The sequence below is a fragment of the Trichoderma gamsii genome, assembly GCF_001481775.2.
Source record: "Trichoderma gamsii strain T6085 chromosome Unknown Scaffold_14.2, whole genome shotgun sequence".
In the NCBI taxonomy this organism is placed as follows: Eukaryota; Fungi; Ascomycota; class Sordariomycetes; order Hypocreales; family Hypocreaceae; genus Trichoderma; species Trichoderma gamsii.
This window is the reverse complement of record NW_020171351.1, coordinates 102,505-120,938: the sequence shown is the minus strand read 5'-3', so window position 1 is coordinate 120,938 and position 18,434 is coordinate 102,505. Positions and strand designations below refer to the sequence as shown.

Here is an 18,434-nt window from a genome sequence, read left to right as displayed (position 1 = left end):
ATATCTCTTTCTCTCTCTACAATGTGGATTTTGTCACTTTTACGGCTCTTTCAATCAGTGGGTTTATGCAGTCTACTGTTCACACCATCAAGCATCAACTGGCGCGTACTCCTTCGGGTTTCATGCCTTGAGTTTACCACTGTCAAAAAAAGCAAAGACTCTCGTCAGGTTAGTTGTAATTTAGTCTCCGCTTATACTGCTTTCATTCTAGCTAAGGTAGATAACAAGTCGCAGACTATCAATATGTCTTGTTAATATTACAAGACAGTATTGATCATCAACTTTGGCCATGTTTCATGAGATCTCAGCTAATCTATATATTCAACACTGTTTAACATCTATCAAATTATCTGATAACAGTCTTGGATTCCAATTGATGACGGCTGCCGAGGCAGAGCCGGCGGGGGAATATCGGTACCTGATAAACAAAAGTCACCATCTAATGGCCTCCCTGCCATTGGGTAGACGAGGAATTAACATCTGTTTGGATATTGCGCCAATAATATCGCTTAGTTTTAAGACCAATGAGAGGGAATGAGCGCATTGCAAGGCTGGGGCCGGAGCCTTGGCGGGGTTGCTGGTTATATTGTCGGGTGGTAATGCCAGAACCCAACCTTTACATCCATCCCCAGTATTACCAGAACACTAATAGAAACTATAGCTATTCCAGAAGTCTTTGATTTGAAGCTGCGATGCCACCACCTAACGCAGGCTTTAGGGACCGGCTGTTGGGGAGAATTCGTGACAGAAGTCGTGACAGAAGTCGCGACAAAAATGAGTATGTGAGTATTCCATGGACACACAAGTTGACTATTAACCAACATCTTAAATATAGAATGAATGCCTCCAAACCTGCGTCCAAGTTGTCTTCTGACGGCTTGCTCGCTGAAAATGCACCTCAACTACTGTCGGCCCTCGGCCACGATTGCCAAGACACACCAATACGAGAGCTTTGGAATGTGGCATACGAAAACTTGCGAAAAGAAGATGCTAAGCTAGTCGACAAATACGAGGCCAGTCTTCAACAGTGCCTGCCGTCAGACTTGGAAAATGTTGGCAGAAGAGAATGGATGGACGCCATACTTAAGCATAAGATGCGAGAGACACAAGCGAATATCTGGAAATTGACATTCAGACGCTCAGAAGTTCAGCTCACCGAGGTCATTCAAAAAGTCTTGGGAGTACTCAAATTAGTGAATGACTTTGTTACCGCTGCTGTCAGTTCCAACCCATCTGCATCTCTAGCCTGGGCTGGCGTTGGCGTATTGTTGCCGGTAAGTAAGAATGTCACGTCATCTATCTTGGCATCGGATGATTAGAATAACCCACACTTTGATGTTGTAGCTTTTTTTGAACCCCATAGAGCAGGCTTCGGGCCTAGCGGATGGATTGGAGTACATTTCATCGCTCATTGTCCAAAGTCGAATGCGAGAAGACCTATATCATCGGCGCTACGAATCAAACAGCCCCTCTGAAACATCTCCAACACATAAAGCCATTTATAAGAATACTTTAGAAGAGTTGTATCGACAAATATTAAGATTCCAAGTGGCAAGCTATTGCTACTACACCCATAATGACGCCTCACGTTTTGGCCGCGATTTCATCAAACGAGACGATTGGAGTGATATGATAGGAAAGATTCGCACCCAGGACTCCCATTTCATCAAGATCAATGAGCTTTGGCGCGAAAACCAGTACATTGATGAATGCGTGGCGGCGCAACAGCGGCACCAGGAGAGCATTAACAGTTTAACAGTAGTTGGCGCAGAGCTTTCTGGCCTCAAAAAAGCAGTAGATGATGCTAATTCTAAGAATGATCATCGAGATCTAATGCGTTGGATGTCTGACCTCGACCCATCGCCAATTTACAACTCTGCTCTGAACAGGCACGAAGCTGGTACAGGCGAGTGGCTGCTCAGAAGGAATGGAGAGTTTTCTACCTGGATAAAGAGCTCTAATTCCTTTATATGGCTGCATGGAAAAGGTGCGTTGTTTGTATTATAGTTGATGAGAATCGAAACATAATTAACGATGAGCAGCTGGATCGGGGAAGTCAATCCTAACCACCTCGGTCATTAAACATCTGAAAGATAAATACGACAACGATTCATCAGTCGCCGTCGCCTACTTTTATTTTACTTTTAGCGATTCGAAAAAACAAGAAAGAGACGGTATGCTTAGATCACTTATCAAGCAAATATGCTGCCAACGCCCAAATACGCCCGAAACAGTCAGAAAGCTAAGGGAATACAAGAATCAAGACACACAGCCACCTACTAGCATTCTTGAGCAGAGTTTATTAGATGTCATATGCGGATTCTCAGCAACATATCTGGTAATTGATGCTCTGGACGAATGTCCAAAGTTCAAGGGCGAACGGTCAGAGCTTATGAAGAGTCTGAATCGCATTCTTACAGCTACAGCCGCGGCCACGACAAGCAATCTCCATCTATTCTGTACAAGTCGAAAAGAATTGGATATTGAAATTGAGTTCCGAGATCATTTATCCAAGCCAGAGGGTGCGGAGATTGACCTATCTTGTTGCAGAGAGGAGATGGAGCAAGATATTAGGCAGTATATTGATGTGGCTTTATCGAGTGCTGACTTTCACTCTTGGCCACCAACTATTCGATCGGAGGTGCGAGAGGAATTGATCAAAAATTCAGATGGAATGTAAGACTCATAGACGTCAAGTAAAGCGAAGTTTGCAAGAGGTTTTGCTGACAGCTGAGAGAAAGGTTTCAGTATGTTCGCTGCCATTTTGACAACTTACAGCGGCTCAAATCATCAGCTGAGATCCGAAGAGCTTTGAAGCAGCTACCGCAGGGGCTTGATGAGACATATGAGAGGATGCTACGAAATATAGACCCGGTTTATCAGCCGCAGGTTGCAAGTTGCCTCAAATGGCTTGCCTTCTCCCTCACCGTACTGACCATAGACGAACTCGCTACAATATTTATTCTGCGGCCAGAAACCGACACTATCATTGATGAAGATGAACGTGTTTTCAGCTCAGAGGATACTTTGGCATATCTGCGCGGACTTGTAATTGTTGAGATGGATAAAAAACAAAGGAAATTTGTCCGCCTAGCTCATTATTCGATCAAGGAATATCTGATTTCTGGCCGAATGTGCAAGGATCTTGCAGCGGCCTTCTCGTTCACCGATATTAGCGCCCATCTCTGGATTGCGCGTTCAAGCCTCGCCTACGTTCTACATACGGGCGTTACCTGCAAAATTGCTGAAAATGCTGAGGATTTCAACTCCGATCATCGCGATACGCTAAAATGGTATACAGCCCAGAACTGGCCGCGTCATCTTGAAATGGTCCCTCGCAAATCCTGGCCAACTGAAGTTGTTCAACTGGCGAATTCTGCTCTCTCCATTCGGAGCAAGGGTCTGATTATCACACTCTTGCCGGGCGCCGTGAAAAATCTCGATCTCGAAACTCGCAGCGACGAGTTACAGCATCCGTACTATTTTACTGCTCTATCAGGCTACTCTCAACTGACTGAACTATTGCTCTCGGATGACTCGAGCACAGGCAAATACGTAACGCAGGAGGATAAAGATACTATGCTACAGCTCGCAGCGCGGGCAAGCAGCAAAGAACTTGTCCTAACTCTCCTAAATAGAGGTGCGGCCGCCAACGCAAAAAAGGTTAACCATGAGTATGCCAGGAGTGGCGATGCATTGCAAGAAGCAATCCGGCAAGGAGATTCGGACATCGTGAGGATCCTTCTTACTTGGGGTGCCGATATAAATGCACAGCGCGGGGACTGGGGTTCGGCCTTGCAGGTTGCTGCACTGCAGTCCGGATTGGAGATGCTGGAGCTTCTCATCGACTATGGGGCTAACATTAACGGCCCCTCAAACGCTGCAGGATGCGTTCTTTCTGTAGCAGCTTCAGATCACAAGACCACACACCTTGAGTTTTTACTAGCCAAGGGTGCCAACATCAATATGCGTGGCACTGGAGAAAATGAAACAACGGCGCTTCATGTAGCGGCAAGAAACGGCAGTTGGCATATCTTTGACCTACTGCTACAAAGAGGAGCCGACATAAATATTGGCAGAAAATATGGGACTGCTCTTCATAGACTAGTCGCGTACGGTGACGATGTGGTCGGCGTGCTTGTTCGAATGAAGCGCTTGGTTGAGATGGGCGCTGACCCCAAGGCCCAGTGTGAAGAGTTGGGGACTGCATTGCATGTTGCATGTGGCAACTGGAATCCTGAATCTATTCAGATCGTACAGTTTCTGTTTGATAAAGGCGTTGATGTGAATATCGTGGCAGGCGGTTATGGAACGCCGCTGCAGGCGATGTGCGCATCGCATGGGAATATAGAAATGGCCGAGTTGCTATTGGCCCACAACGCCGATGTGAATCTACAAGGTGGCGAATACGGCACTGCTCTTCAGGCCGCATGTTCGAGGGAAAACATGGGACTGGTGCAGCTGCTGCTTGCTCATGGAGCCGATGTGAATCTACAAGGTGGCGAATACGGCAATGCTCTTCAGGCCGCATGTTCGGGGGGAAACATGGAACTGGCGCAGCTGCTGCTTGCTCATGGAGCCGATGTGAATCTACAAGGTGGCGAATACGGCAATGCTCTTCAGGCCGCATGTTTGATGGGCAACAAGAAACTGGCGCAGCTGCTGCTTGCTCATGGACCTGATGTGAATGCCCAGGGCGGATATTTTGGCAATGCGCTGCAGGCCGCATGTGCTCGCCACCGGCGCCGTTCAGTGGCTATTGTGCGCTTGCTGCTAGCAAGTGGCGTCGATGTAAATGCAGTTGGTGGTGAATATGGAACAGCTTTACAAGCCGCGGCATACAAGTACGTAGGCAGGGAATCTACGGACTCTATGGAGACAATACGTCTCTTACTTGAGCACGGTGCAAATGTCCACATCCAGGGCGGTAAGTACGGCAATGCCTTAAATGCAGCTACCGCTACTACTTTTCTCAATCTGGATATTCTTCAACTGTTGTTGGACCACGGCGCCGATGTTAACAAAGTGTCTGGTGAGCGTGGCACTCCCCTGCATAATGCCCTCAATACGTTACGGATAAGATGGTTAAGTAGGGGAAGCAAGCTCACAGAATTGTGTACTGGCAAGATCCGGCTTCTTCTGGAACATGGTGCTGATGTTAATCTACCGGGCGGCGAGTATGGCTTGCCTCTTCAAACAGCGTGTGTAATGGGGAGCTTGTCTCCAGAAATATTATACCATGTTGTAAGGATGGACGCAGCAGCCAAGACGATAAAACTCCTTTTGGACTATGAACCTCCGACTGATGTCAACGCTCATAGTGGAACCTTTGGCACAGCTTTACAGGCAGCAGCGTATTCGGGTTTGGCAGAGCCGATAAGCCTGTTATTAGAGCGAGGTGCTCAAGTCGCCTGTCACGAATGGTGTGGCAAGTATGGCTCTGCCTTGAACGCGGCTGTCATCAAGGGCCACTGGGATATTGTGCATCTCTTACGCGAGGCAGGGGCAAAGCCCGATTGCTATTCAATGCAGACGCCTGATGAAGAATGGCTTCTAAAAGTCCGACAGGAAGATGGTCGAGGGGCGGAAGAGAGATATAGGAAGTTCTGGGAATTAGAGAAGCCGATACAGGAGCAGACGCTGCTTCAACGACAAAGTCTACTCACTGCAATCCACTTTTCACGGCTTCTTATGCCATTCCAGCTGTTTATCTCCTTTTTACTGGCATATTTCATTCGCCCAAATAAAAGAGAGTAAACATGATTCTCTACTTTTTTTACATCTATTATATCTGCTACATCTGTTACGTCTGTTACATCTGCTACATCTGCTATAACATCAAGTTAAATACATAAGATAAAAGGATATGATTTTACATAATACAAGTGCTGCTATTCTACAGCATACGCAGTACTCTAAGTTACGGTAATCATACATATAAGCTCAATCTTTCATCCACCAAGAGCAAAAGTAAAATAATCCATCGCTTTACAGTTACGCTCCATGCTACTAGACATGGAAGACCGTACCCGAAGTACTCGAACAAAGCCCAAAGCCCAAAGCCCAAGGGCGCCGTCGCATTTAATATACACCAAACTGCCGTCAGAGAAGATGATAATTTCGTCGCGGGGTTTCAAGTGCAACTAAGGCTTCAAAGTCTCATTCCACGACTGCCAATACTGGTTCGCCCAAGTAGGCATGCACCTCACCATATCTGGCGGATCAAGCCGCCAGTCTATTTGATCATCTGCAGAATCTTGTTTCGATACCAAGTCGGACGTATAACCTTTGGATGCCTTGATCCTTTCTCCCTTTTCCACAGAATACTCGAGGTTTATTGACGGAACGACGGCAATTTTGCGATAGCCCTTGAACCAGAGGTCTTTGCAGAATAGCTGCGGCTCGCCTTGTCTGCACTCACCAGCAGACTCATTCGCTGCCCTGAACTGTATATCCCCCTCCAAAATGGGCTGGGCTGTGAATGCTGCAGCGCCGTTCCAACATGAAAACACTTGAAAGGGGCGCTGCCTGAAGAAGCGATCTCGAGTCTCGTCAGCGTTCCAGAAGAGATTCCATGCCGAGTCCCAGTTTCCGTCTGGGGGGATTTCGAAGAAGGAATCGCCATTGATCGTGCGGCCGATCCACACATCGTAAAAGGTGGGGTGTTCGCCAGCATATGTCCAGTCCATGGCGCATGTCATGTCTGCACCGAGGGCCTTTTTTTGATGAACAAGCTCGAGGATGTCCTCAGAACACGCAGATACATCGTTGAGGAAAATGACGGTTGTGTTACCTGTCACCTTGCCCTTTAACTCTGACAGCGGCGCCAATGCCATGTTTCGAAGCTGTGCAAGGCGCCCAACGCGGTCGTCTTTACTGGGATCGATTGTAGACGACTCGAAATAATATTCGACCCCCATTTTCTCGAGTGCGGGCTGGAGAGCAGCAAGAACATCGGCGGTGCCGTCTGGAGAGTTGCCTTCAACTATGGACAGTGCACATTGCGCCGGGCCGAGAAATCGAATCGCCTCGACGATGCTGCCTATAAGCCGAGGCAGCAGAGGCAGGTTTTGTCGCAGGTTGAGGGCGAAGAAATATTGAATAGCTGGATCGAATGATTCTTTGCTCTTGAGCACGTTGTATCGGGTGGTGCTGTTGAGCGCAGGACATCTTAAAGTTGGCAGTGTTGAAGGCTGTGATGTCAGGATGGCATCGAGATATTGGGTGATGTTGGCAGCCGGTAAGATGGCGCCTGGAAGAACGAACGAGGTCAGAATGTTTAGAGACAATTAACAGCTATTTCCAAGAGCAGAGTATTTACCATCAGTGACAGGCTTTGGCGGTCTTCTATCGCCAGCGCCATGTCGAAATAGAGGGCGCACAAGTCGATCTCTGCTCATGAACAGTGCCGTCGCGACAATGAAGCCCACAATCAGCGGAACTGCCAGCGCCGATAATCTCCTACGCATCTTGAGGGTCGAGAACGATGCAGCATGTCGGTGCCAAAACGCGCATCCGTGGCCACATCATGAGGCAGAGCACGACGATGCAAAGACCATATTAAGGGGCCTGCGTTGCCTGCAGCTGGAGGTTGTTGGTCGACGGTTGCATCGGCGCAACCTTCATTTCCAGTAACAGGCCGCATCAGGCTGACCAACGAGGATGCGAAGCGCCCACACGGCTGGTGCCGAGGCGCCGTGGGGGGATTAACAGTCAAGGGTTTCAGTGGATTTAGTGGTTTCAGTGGATACACGTATAGTGGGGTGTATATGGTGCTACCGCTGATAACGGCTGAATAGTACATGTAACCACCAGGATTTCATCTAGAACCAACAACATATTTCTAAACACTCAGCCTTGTCCTACCATGTACCCTGGAAAATGAGATATTTTCGTGCTTTGCGGGTGTCTGCCAAAATTTCAAGGTCGATATATGTACGGCTGCGCAAAAGGGGCAGCCTGATCTCGTAGCGATGCGTCCATCCCCTCTGCCGGCGGTTTTTGCTTCCACTCCATCTTGTTTTGCAGATCCGCCACAATCTTCGTGGTGCATGCCAGGCGCATGAGACATGAGAGCCTTTACTGTACATGCGTCGAGACTACTCGCCGTTTTCCTTTTTCTCTCACAGTTCCGTATTCCCAGCGCCCAGAATCTTGGTACCTTGCCTACTCCCGTGACACGGCTGCCTCAGCGCAATGTCGACCACCATGGCGATGATTTCGATAAACGGGCTGATATCCAGACAAGAATGTCTACCTGTGGCTTTCAAGATGGCGACCCCAGCAAGATGCGCACTGCCGACCCGGGATTCGACTGTCGAGTCGACACGATGAACGGCCTTTGGGGCTTCTGTCCAGTCACGGTGATAGCAGCTACCGATTGCGGCTTGGCTGGAAGCTGTGTTGACCAAGCATCATGCTCGAGTGGATGCGGGCAATTTGACATGAACCAGTTGACTACATTTACTTGGTATGTCTCATTCTCCTCGTTTATAGACAGCTGCAGACCCTCTTTGAGCCGTAGGAGGTGCTGATGATTCGGCTTTTATAGTGGGCCAAAACAGTTCTGCTCTACCGCCCTCTTGACTTTTGGAGTCGATCAAACATATACCTATATTGCTTGCGGAGGCAGTCCCAAGACAGATCATTATCTTGCGTCCCCCACCTCGCAGCCATCTTCAACAACAACGACGAGTGCGAAGCAGACGAGCACAGCTCCGGTTTCATCATCGCTCAAGCCAACAAATGCATCTCCTGGTAGCACATCAGAGCCATCAAGGCCCTCAACAACTGGATCGCTTGCAAAAGAAACCAGTGGTAACAGTGGAAGTAACGACAGCGATGGCTCTTCTACAAACAATACTGGGGCAATCATTGGTGGCGTCATCGGCGGTATTGCTTTGTTATGTTTCTCTGGCATTGCTGCCATTTTGCTTTTGCGGAGGTCCCGATCACGTCCTCGCCAGACGCGGATGACTGGCGCGCAAGGAGAAGAACATGAGGCTTGGTATCATCTTAGCCCCAAAACCAAAAGCGACCATCGTTTCACGGGCGGCTGGGGGCCTAGAGAATTACCAAGCTCATCGTATAACAGGACTTCTGTTCATCCGGTAGAACTGCCCGGCTAACATTCTCAATGCCATATTGTGTAATGGTAGAATATATGTAAGGTTATATACAGGCACTAGAAGATGAATTGAGGAGGTCGCATTCAATACAGGACTAAATATACAATAGTATGGGAGAGACATTGAAGATAGAAAGAAATAATGGGAGGAGACAAATGTTTATATATTACAAATACAGACCTTCTTCATCATTTTTAACATGATGTAGCCTGAAGCAGTTGTGCTTTATACTAGTAGAAGCGCCTTGAAGCTCGTAGAGAATGCTCATCTATGACTGTTCAGCAGCCGTACCATTTCTGGCGCACTCTCGCAGTATCCATTGCTCCATCACCGTCTCTGCCAGGCTGGCTCTTTTCTGTGCCCACCAATGCTCTGTCGAAGGAACAAGAATTCTCACAGCGCGGTAAAAGTGGTACAATAAGACTATCGCATGAAGGTCTCCATGTCTCACCATCGACACAAATTGCTGGTCACACAGAAGGGGGAAGATGATGAGATACCGAGAGAGGTTTCTTGCCAACTCCGGGCTAAGAGCATCGCACTCTCCATCTTGGGCCTCTGGTAGGAAAGACAAAATGAGGCAAAGGCGATCCACAATGCCATAATACCCTTTCAAAGAATAGCCTACTTCTTTGGACGTGGAAGGACCTATTTCTGCTAATTTTGGAATTTCCACGGCCAACAGGCTTTCTGGGGTGAGGTCGGAATTGCGAATGAAGGGGAGAGGAACCGAAAGGAGAGAAGGGCTGACAGGGCGATCGTACGCAAAGAACCGCCTAAACTCATCAAATGAATCCCTACTTAACCTTGCAGCATTGACCAGGACAATCCGAGAGCTGTACCTGATGTGTGGCAGCAACGATGATTGCTTGTGCCCGGAGAGGGGAACGCAGCTCAAGAATACATGCAGAATACCCACGCTGTGTTGGAAAAGGTGGTCTTTGAGCGGGTCGTACGACATAGTCCCGTCAGGCTCAAGCACTGCAAACTCAGTATTGGACCACATATCCATGGCTAACAGTGCAGTAGTAGTCATGATTGCATCGACGTTGGACGGCGTAAACTTGCTGGAAAGATCGTCGCAGTAGAGACTCAAAGTCTTTGTCAAATGAGTCGTGGCTGCTGTGGCATATTTTTGCTCATCAGGAAAGAGATACGACAAATGTCTCGCCGACTCACAGAGCATGGCATGCATCAGAGACGGGAAGCTAAAAGATAGCTGCAGAGCATTATTCCAGGCTTCCGAAGGAAAGAGAATTGTTGGGATAGTGCCGTGTTGGAAGTGATGGAAGAGTTTCATCTGTAGCAAATTGACTACATCATCCACTTCATCCAATGCTGGCCCGTACCGCTGTGAGAGACTCCGAGGCACCTCGTCAACAACGTCCTCAGATTTCTCAATTTCTCTCCTACGGCTCACAGTCCTAAAGCTACAAGAGTCCTGTCGACGGATACACGCCGAGCATGTGGGAAGTTTCTCGTCGCACTTGTGTATTTGGCGCAAGTCAGCATTCGGGCACCGACGGTCAATGAAAGCGGTGGATTAAAGACCATTAGACGATCAACTTACCTTTACTCGCCGCTTCCTGCACTGCAGACATCCGCGCTTGGATTTATTATGCAGCCTCTTTTGCCTGAATGGATCCACCATTAAGTTGGCTGGAATCTCACATAACGTCTGTTCCGAGTTGGGGGCCACAACGAAGACGCTGGTGCAATCAGACAGCGACGGAGGGGTCCTCTTCCGTGCATCACGGGAGGATGAGCTAGATGTAGGGATGCCGATGCCGCGCCTTAATGCAGACTCCATTGTAAGAAAACACAGCACGCGACCTTTTGGGTGACTCAAGGGATATTGCAAATGCAGATTTACGCGCAGTCCGCAGTGTTTACGAACTTGGCGGTCGGGATCTACACCAAGCCAGGCAGACATGAAATCGGACACTAAACCGTACAAGACTGAACGAGCCGAATTTGGCAAGTGGGGACCAGGTCGGGCCCGGTAACTGTGGGGCAATCTTAATACTCCGGCTCGGATGTTGGAGCAGCTTGCCGAGATTGTGTCCGAACCAGCTCTTGATTCGCCAGCTGAGGAGGATTATCCTTGTTGATTCATGCTGCTCGTTCGATCAGATAAGGTGAACGAGCAACGTGGGCGCAAGATTAGCCTTTGAATTAATATTTGGCCCCATTCTAAGAGCAGTGACTATGTCCGTTTCAGTGCCCGGAAAAGACCGAGACGTCGGATATTGTCTCGGAAAATCCTCGCTTTCGCTACGTATGCACGACATTTCTGTTATGCAATATGCTCTTGCTCTTCAGGGGAAAAACTTTATCTTATGTCCCAATAATGGCCAGGCTGAGAAGTATTAAGGGGCTGGGCCATGTTCAGTTGTGCTGGTGGACCAACACATGTGCTCAACCCTGCAGCTAGGTATGGCCATCGAGGGATAGGGTACTAAGTGGATCACAGGAATAGCTAACTACTACAATTCGTCACCCGAAACACATCTGCTGACATCAGTCAATGCCATACATGTACTCAGTGCGGCATATCGGTGCTTCAAGATGTCCGAAATAAGTATATATATGGGAGATGCATCACTTGGTATGATCTACTACTCTCATCGCCCTCATCATCGCTGCCCTCATCATCACTACCTACTCTCAACAGGATCATCATCCTCATCATCATCATCGACCAACACTTTCCGATTTTGCACTTACAACAACTACGTCACTTCAATATGGACTTCAAAACACCCGACATGGAGGCCCTTTTCAGCTTTGAAAACTTCCGCTTGGCCACGAGCTTCGACAATCAAGCCAAAGCCGCGTTGCTTCGTCCCAACACCAGGCTCGAGCAATGCTTGGCCAATTCGACAGCCAAAGGTCTTCCGCCCATCAGCGTCCTCCCCATGGCCGGTCAACATCTATCCATTCTTGCTCAAATCACTGGAGCCAAGTCGATTCTCGAAGTTGGTACGCTGGGAGGCTACTCGTCCATTGTATTCGCGGAAGCAGGTGCCAAGGTGACCAGCATCGAGATCAACCCAAAACATCGCGACGTGGCTTTGGAGAATGTCAAGGGCCTCGACGCAGAAGTTCTACTCGGAGCGGCGCTAGACGTCTTGCCGAAGCTTGCTGAGGAAGGGAGGCAATTTGACATGGTGTTCATTGACGCGGCCTTCGAGGATCAATGGGAGCACTTCGATTGGGCGGTCAAGCTGACGCGCCCAAATGGATGCATATTCCTCGACGATGTGATCCCTACTATGATCCAGAACGGACAGACAAAAGAGGGAGGCGAGACTATTTTGACAAAGATTGGCAGAGACGACAGAGTTCAGGCCACGCTGATGCCGACTGTGGCTTGCCATTCTATGATACCTACACCAGTGTTTACTGGCTTCGTCTTGGCCGTGGTCAAAAGCCACTAATGCCAATCATATCCTGCAAAAATGTATTAGCTTCTTGATATAAAATACCACTCATATATTTTGTCATTACAATTCCCACCTTACAATTCCCACGTGAGGAGCCTATCAGTAGCACGTGAATGCACCATTTGTAATCATTCTTCATTGCCTCATAGGTGCCAAACTATCGTCTGTGTTTCGCCGCCTTATCGAAACTTTCCCATCAAGCCCGTCGGATACCTTGAAAGTGTCGTTCATATGACGCTTCCAGCCAGGTACATTCTTTATTCTGCTTCTTACTAGACTGCTGAACCTTTTTTTCTCAATTGTATCTTGTTCTGCTGTTATAGCTGGATACCACTCTTTCTGTCTTGTTTCGAGCGATGTTCGTCCGCTCATTTCGTGAAATGCTAATGGCGTACCTTGACGGCTACGGGTTTGCAATGTCTGAATCATCCAGTCCCGGATTTCTTCACCTCTGTAGCCATAAATGAATGCGAGTGATAGAACTCCTACCGTAATCGGTACTGCAGTTATCCAAAAGATTGCTTGATTCCACTCCGAATCCCTCACATCCGTGGTGTTCATGCCGAGGAAGCTCGAAACAAATGACAGCGGCAAGAAAAATAGTGTGACAACAGTAAAGACCCTGATCGCCTTTCCATGATCTTCTTCCATTATTTCAATCGTTTGCTTTACTTGATCCTTCAGAATCCGTAGTCGTGTCGCTAAATTGTCAATTTCTCGCCGTCTTTCTATGTGGTGGTGTAGCTGATCATTGCCAAATTGCACTTCGACTCGAAATTCTCTGAGTCGTGTTTCCGTAGTATATCGAGAAGTTACGGGATTGATAAGGGTGAGGAAATTATAGAGACAGCTTTCCTGGCTATCCGCTAATTTATCCAATGCTTGAAGCTCTTCTTCGAGGCCATGAATATCCAGAAAGACCCGTTTTCGAGGTCGGTTGTTTGCCTCAAAATGAAGCCGAGATGTGTAATCTTTATAAAGCTGCAAGAGAGTATTCTTTACATAAGAACGGCCCATGGCAGATGGCTGGACTAAAGGCCGTTGGATTTCTGACATGAATGCCAACGCTAGAAACTGGACTCGGACAGTCTCAGCCTCCAGCATTTCAGAATGAGATCCTATTCCAGACAGAAAAATATCTTTCTTGGCATCCTCTAGGCGGTCTATGATGCGTTCGTTGGCGTCCATTTCTAGCGAAAATAGTTCTTCAATCTTTCGATCAATGCGTTGAATCAACGGAAAACTCTCAAGTGAGCTTCCGTTGATCAAGCTTCGCCGCCGATTGATAAGAGACAGCTGCTTGGCGCGAAAGACGAACATTTTGACGATTTGTTGAAACGCTTGAGTAATGTTCATGGACAATGGAGGCGTTGAGACAGCATCGCTTGCCGAGAAATCTCTTGTCGTCATATTGTGCAACTCTCTCGTGTGGTTGCTAATATAAGATAGCTCCTCAATAAATTCTTCCATGATTCCCAAGAGTCCATCTCGAGAGCTTCGCATGGGGTAGCAATCCTGCCAAATGCGACGCAGCCATACATAGCAGGGATCATCGTACGGGCGATCAGATTCATTATGCTTGCATTCAATATGTCTTTCATGCAAATGATTCAGCGCATCCATGGCCGATTGGTAAGGTTTCGCGGCTTTGCAATCTCTGCAATCCAAGTAGAGCATTTTTGCCAAGGTTGGCTTTCGCCTATGAAGATCCGTTTTCTTGGCTTGGCTCGAAAAGTCACGTATGGTATATGTGCACTCAGATTCACGTCCTCTTTCGTTCTCTTCCCAAATTAGTTGCTACCATGGATGAAATGTGATCAGCATCGACCGTTGCAAAAGCGAAGATAAGAGGATTGTTTACCAGACACATGATATCCACACAGCCCCAAAGTCGTTTTAGTAGGGTATGTATTACAGATCCGCCAGTATCTGGTATAAATGACCAGATAAGTTGCTGGCTCACCTCAATCAATTGTTGCGCCAGTGCCTTATCGTGGCTCACGAGGCCTAGAGCCTTCGTTTGGCTAAAGTGCGTCTGCTCACAGGCACCTCGACCTAATGGTGCGTTTATCAAGCCTGGTGCATTGTCAAGAGCAGGCTCATTTTCTCTTCGCGGAGCTTTAGCCTTTATCACTGGATTATTGTCCAAATGGGCGGCGAGCGCTTCCACGCGTTCAACATTATTATCATCGCCCCCTGTGTTCATCCTCTTAGCATGTTCTTCAAATGACCTGAAGGTGAATATCTTACCCGTTCTTGAATCAATTGTTCCTTGTTCACCGGATTTACTCACTCGGCGGTCTTCACTGGGATCAATCCTCGAATCCATCTTCAAACTCGATTCACGAAGTGATTCTTGCCTCGATAATAAATCATCCATGGTTAGTTCCGGAACTTTCAAGTAGTACCTGCTAACTGAATCGCCGGAAAGGCGTTCATCTATTTGGTCAAGAAGCTTGATCAAGGCCTGTTCCTGGGTGTCGAGCGATGAGAATGTACTTGTCATGCTGCTTTGTTTCCAGAAGAAAAAGGGGACAGCTTTTTGTACAGGACGATTTTCTACCTTGGTAGCATTTGAACTTCCATAGGGGGACATTTCTGCACTGTCTCTATCGCTCGCGTGCCGCTCCTGAGGCTGAAAGCGCACCCCAGAGCGCGACGAAGGATCATGCGCCGAACTTGGGCTTTCCCATCTCCAGGCGCGTCGTTTCCGTATACGACTCCTTCCACGTGAATGGAAGGATTCATCTGTCGAATTTGAAGGGGAGGAGGATCGTGAGCGAAACCCTCTATTTGGAATGTCTTGTGGAAAGCTGTTACTATTTCCAAGATTAAATCTTGTCTCTGGCGTTCTTTCAAGATGACCAAGCTCAGATAGATTATCTGGACAAGAACTATGCGCGTCGTTTAGCACCATTTTATCACCCAAACTGAATTCGGTCCTTGTGTCATGTATTGTAGCGCCAATCAGACCATTGTGACTGCGTTTGTCTATCTCGTCTCCATCAGAAGAGTCAGATCCATCCTCTATTTGGACTTTTTGGTATATTGTAGCTGACGTATTGGATTGAGAATTAGACACCTCTTCGCGTTCATTTAACTCGTCGTCGCTTAGTCGAGTACCAACCTTCTCGGCAGAGCTAGCCGCATCTTTTACTGTCGAGATGTCTGGAGCTTCTTCTTTCAACGTTGTATTTTTGTCACCATCGCTTATATAGGAAAAATTAGCTTCGAGGTTTGTGGCCGCTTCTCTTTGCTCCTCAATGCCGCTGGTAGGAATCCTTTTAGAGGTAGACAATTTTTCGCTAGAAGACGGAACTCCCTCGTATGTATCAGCGTGATCTCGTGATGCGCTTGTTCTTGAGCTGTGGCGATTGTCGCGATGAACGTAATCGAGCAGCAAAAGTCGTCTGATTCCCGAATGGCTGCTCCGCCAGCTAGATATACTTGATGAACGTGATGTTGATGCTTTTCTTTTGACAAGATGAAACTTCAGAAGCGATGGTCTTGTAGCCTTTGTCAGTTTAGCCCATCGTTCCGTCGTTACAACTTCGTCCGCCTGATCAACTAGGTCATAGTCCATAATGGTAATAAGATTGCCGTGAACAATATAGATAACTTGCCGAAAGAAATCTACCCATGGAGTCTTCGATGATATGTTCATGCTATGCTGAAAGCCACTGACATCGACAATCTCGATTCTCAATGGCTGTCTAAAGTAGTCGGTACGCTTCTCGATCGTGTCACCAAGCAAGTCATCCGGAGGCCGATCTGACAGTGTGATTAAGATATCCGAGCCTATCACCAGGCACCACAATTGGTTGACATACAATGTGTCGTGTGGTTGGCAATTGACTGGCATCTTATGAATAACCTGATTCTTGCCCCGACTTGTGACAACGTCAAATCCGTAAAGATTCTGAAGAAGAGTCCGAGGATAGAAATCATCTCTGTCGCGAGATCCACTGTTGTTTTTTGATGAAAGTAGCTCTATGAATGGGAAAGCAGCAAAAATAACCGGTTCCGTGACTACAAAGTCGTGCGCGTCATGAAGTACTTGGCGGGTGCCATTAAATCGCAAAATTGATCCCGGTTCAATATATGCACCATTTTCAGATTCCCGGAGAAATGACTTTTCGACAGACTCGAGGAGCAAAACGGCAACTCTCCGAATATCTGCATTAATTATCGGGCAATCCATGACGAGTTTCTGCATCGCGTTAGTCAGTGCAATGATACATAATGCGCTCACTCATCCTACTTCTAAAACTCTAACACTCATTGAAGAACGTTGAACATGGCTGACACAGAGGTCAGCTTTTGTAAGGTAAGAGATTTTGGAGACCGTATAGATACTTACAGCCACTTGGCTTGTACTGGTGCTGAATCTTCATTGTCCTTGATAGGGCCTTGTGGACAGAAAAGTGTAATCTTTCCTTGTCCCATCTCGCCAGTGGAATATTTGATGGAGTAAATTGATTCAAGTGTTGTTGTGCCAATTTTCTTGTCATGATACTTTTTCGCTCTCCAAGCCGAGTTTGAGTCTGATATATGTGTGTAAAGCATGCTTTGCTCGTTGTTGGTCGGAAGGGTCACCGTCCACGACAGGCCAGCCTCTTCGACCTCTTCAGCCTTTGTGCCATCATTCTCAATCCCTTCAACATAACTGGGTATACTACTGGTGTTGCTTTCTGTGATGTAACTGCCACTGGTTGGTGGTGATGCGCGTGGTGAAGTGCTCAGAAAATCGTAAGACTCCGTGGCGGGTTGTGGCTCCCCCGAAGCTGTGTGCGCGGGTACGGGCTCTCCACCATAAGAAACGTCAAATTCGTCTTCACTTCCTTCAGTATTTCTGCGAGACGGACGAAATTGCCTTTCTAGGCTCAGCCGTCTATTCGAGAAACCTGTGTATCTCCGGGGCGGGGGATCGTCACTAAGTCGACGACGCGGGGAAGGCGAATATTCCATTGTCCAGCTTGTATTATTTATGCGTCATAGTCTTTTTCAAGGAAGTTTTCTGCTTCCTAGTTTGAGCTATCCGGTTCTTGGCCACAGATTTTTGTGCATATCCTCTGCCTAGATACAAGCAATAAGACGCAATGTTGCGGTGTGCCGTAGTTAGGATCTAAACGACAGGGATTATGGAGCCGACCTCTCTGAGGATGTAGGAACTCATTGACCAATCACCGGCTAATTAGGCAGAATCTGGCCTCGTATTAGTCCCAGCTGGCATTACTGCTTTGATAACAGACCGCAATGCTAGTTTGATGCTTGACAAGTAAGCGGGAATGGGAGTCGTCAAAACGAATCCTTCGAGAATTTATTGCTATGCTGTCATCGACAGGGTTGTAGGCCACGTGAGATGCACGCGTATACATACATCTACTGTGCCTACATCTACACACACAGCTGTCAAAACGCAGATCGGCTCAAGCATGACCGCAAGCTGCTTGTTATGGAACATTGAAGTTGAGAATTGTAACCTCGCAGTTTCTATGCGCCAAATAGCGATCCTGATAGTGAAAAATGTTATGAAAAATCTGCTTACTGGCAAGTCAATGAATAGCGATTCGGCGTCGGTATTCGAAGTGGGGCTCTTGAAGGGCTGCGCTGTCTGTCAAGCGAAATATATCATGGCATATAAGTGAAGTTATAAATTTGGCTGGGTTGAAGTCAACAAGGACAGCCAACGTGGGATATAAGTCGAGACGAGGAAGACATACGCCGGGCAAATCCTTTTAGGGTAAGTCGCTTCAGCTCCAGTTGGTTCATTTCGGTGTATGCACTCTGCAAAGAGTACACCGCAACAAGATTGTATATCTCCGATATGTGCGAACCACGGGCCCATAGTTTAAATCTT

At 47.6% G+C, this 18,434-nt stretch overlaps 5 protein-coding genes across 5 annotated transcripts; 3 read left to right on the top strand and 2 right to left on the bottom strand.

The window, feature by feature from the left end:
• Window positions 1-774: 774 nt before the first annotated feature.
• On the top strand, window positions 775-5,757 carry TGAM01_v204732 (hypothetical protein; the record flags this gene model as incomplete). The annotated part of the gene is made up of 6 exons (XM_024549496.1): window positions 775-782; window positions 836-1,274; window positions 1,345-1,987; window positions 2,094-2,174; window positions 2,235-2,641; window positions 2,779-5,757. The coding sequence occupies 6 exons, from the start codon at window positions 775-777 to the stop codon at window positions 5,755-5,757; spliced, it is 4,557 nt and encodes a 1,518-aa protein (XP_024405726.1).
• Window positions 5,758-6,143: 386 nt separating this feature from the next.
• On the bottom strand, window positions 6,144-7,469 carry TGAM01_v204731 (hypothetical protein; the record flags this gene model as incomplete). The annotated part of the gene is made up of 2 exons (XM_018801569.1): window positions 6,144-7,252; window positions 7,322-7,469. 2 exons carry the CDS (start codon window positions 7,467-7,469, stop codon window positions 6,144-6,146), a joined length of 1,257 nt encoding a protein of 418 aa, XP_018665362.1.
• A 600-nt stretch (window positions 7,470-8,069) lies between these two features.
• On the top strand, window positions 8,070-9,128 carry TGAM01_v204730 (hypothetical protein; the record flags this gene model as incomplete). The annotated part of the gene is made up of 2 exons (XM_018801570.1): window positions 8,070-8,470; window positions 8,552-9,128. The coding sequence occupies 2 exons, from the start codon at window positions 8,070-8,072 to the stop codon at window positions 9,126-9,128; spliced, it is 978 nt and encodes a 325-aa protein (XP_018665363.1).
• A 2,768-nt stretch (window positions 9,129-11,896) lies between these two features.
• Window positions 11,897-12,568, top strand: TGAM01_v204729 (hypothetical protein; the record flags this gene model as incomplete). Its single annotated transcript, XM_018801571.2, has 1 exon — window positions 11,897-12,568. The coding sequence occupies one exon, from the start codon at window positions 11,897-11,899 to the stop codon at window positions 12,566-12,568; it is 672 nt and encodes a 223-aa protein (XP_018665364.2).
• A 141-nt stretch (window positions 12,569-12,709) lies between these two features.
• TGAM01_v204728 (hypothetical protein) lies at window positions 12,710-17,542 on the bottom strand (the record flags this gene model as incomplete). Its single annotated transcript, XM_024549495.1, has 5 exons — window positions 12,710-14,371; window positions 14,538-14,770; window positions 14,825-16,784; window positions 16,836-16,875; window positions 16,935-17,542. 5 exons carry the CDS (start codon window positions 17,540-17,542, stop codon window positions 12,710-12,712), a joined length of 4,503 nt encoding a protein of 1,500 aa, XP_024405725.1.
• Window positions 17,543-18,434: the final 892 nt, after the last annotated feature.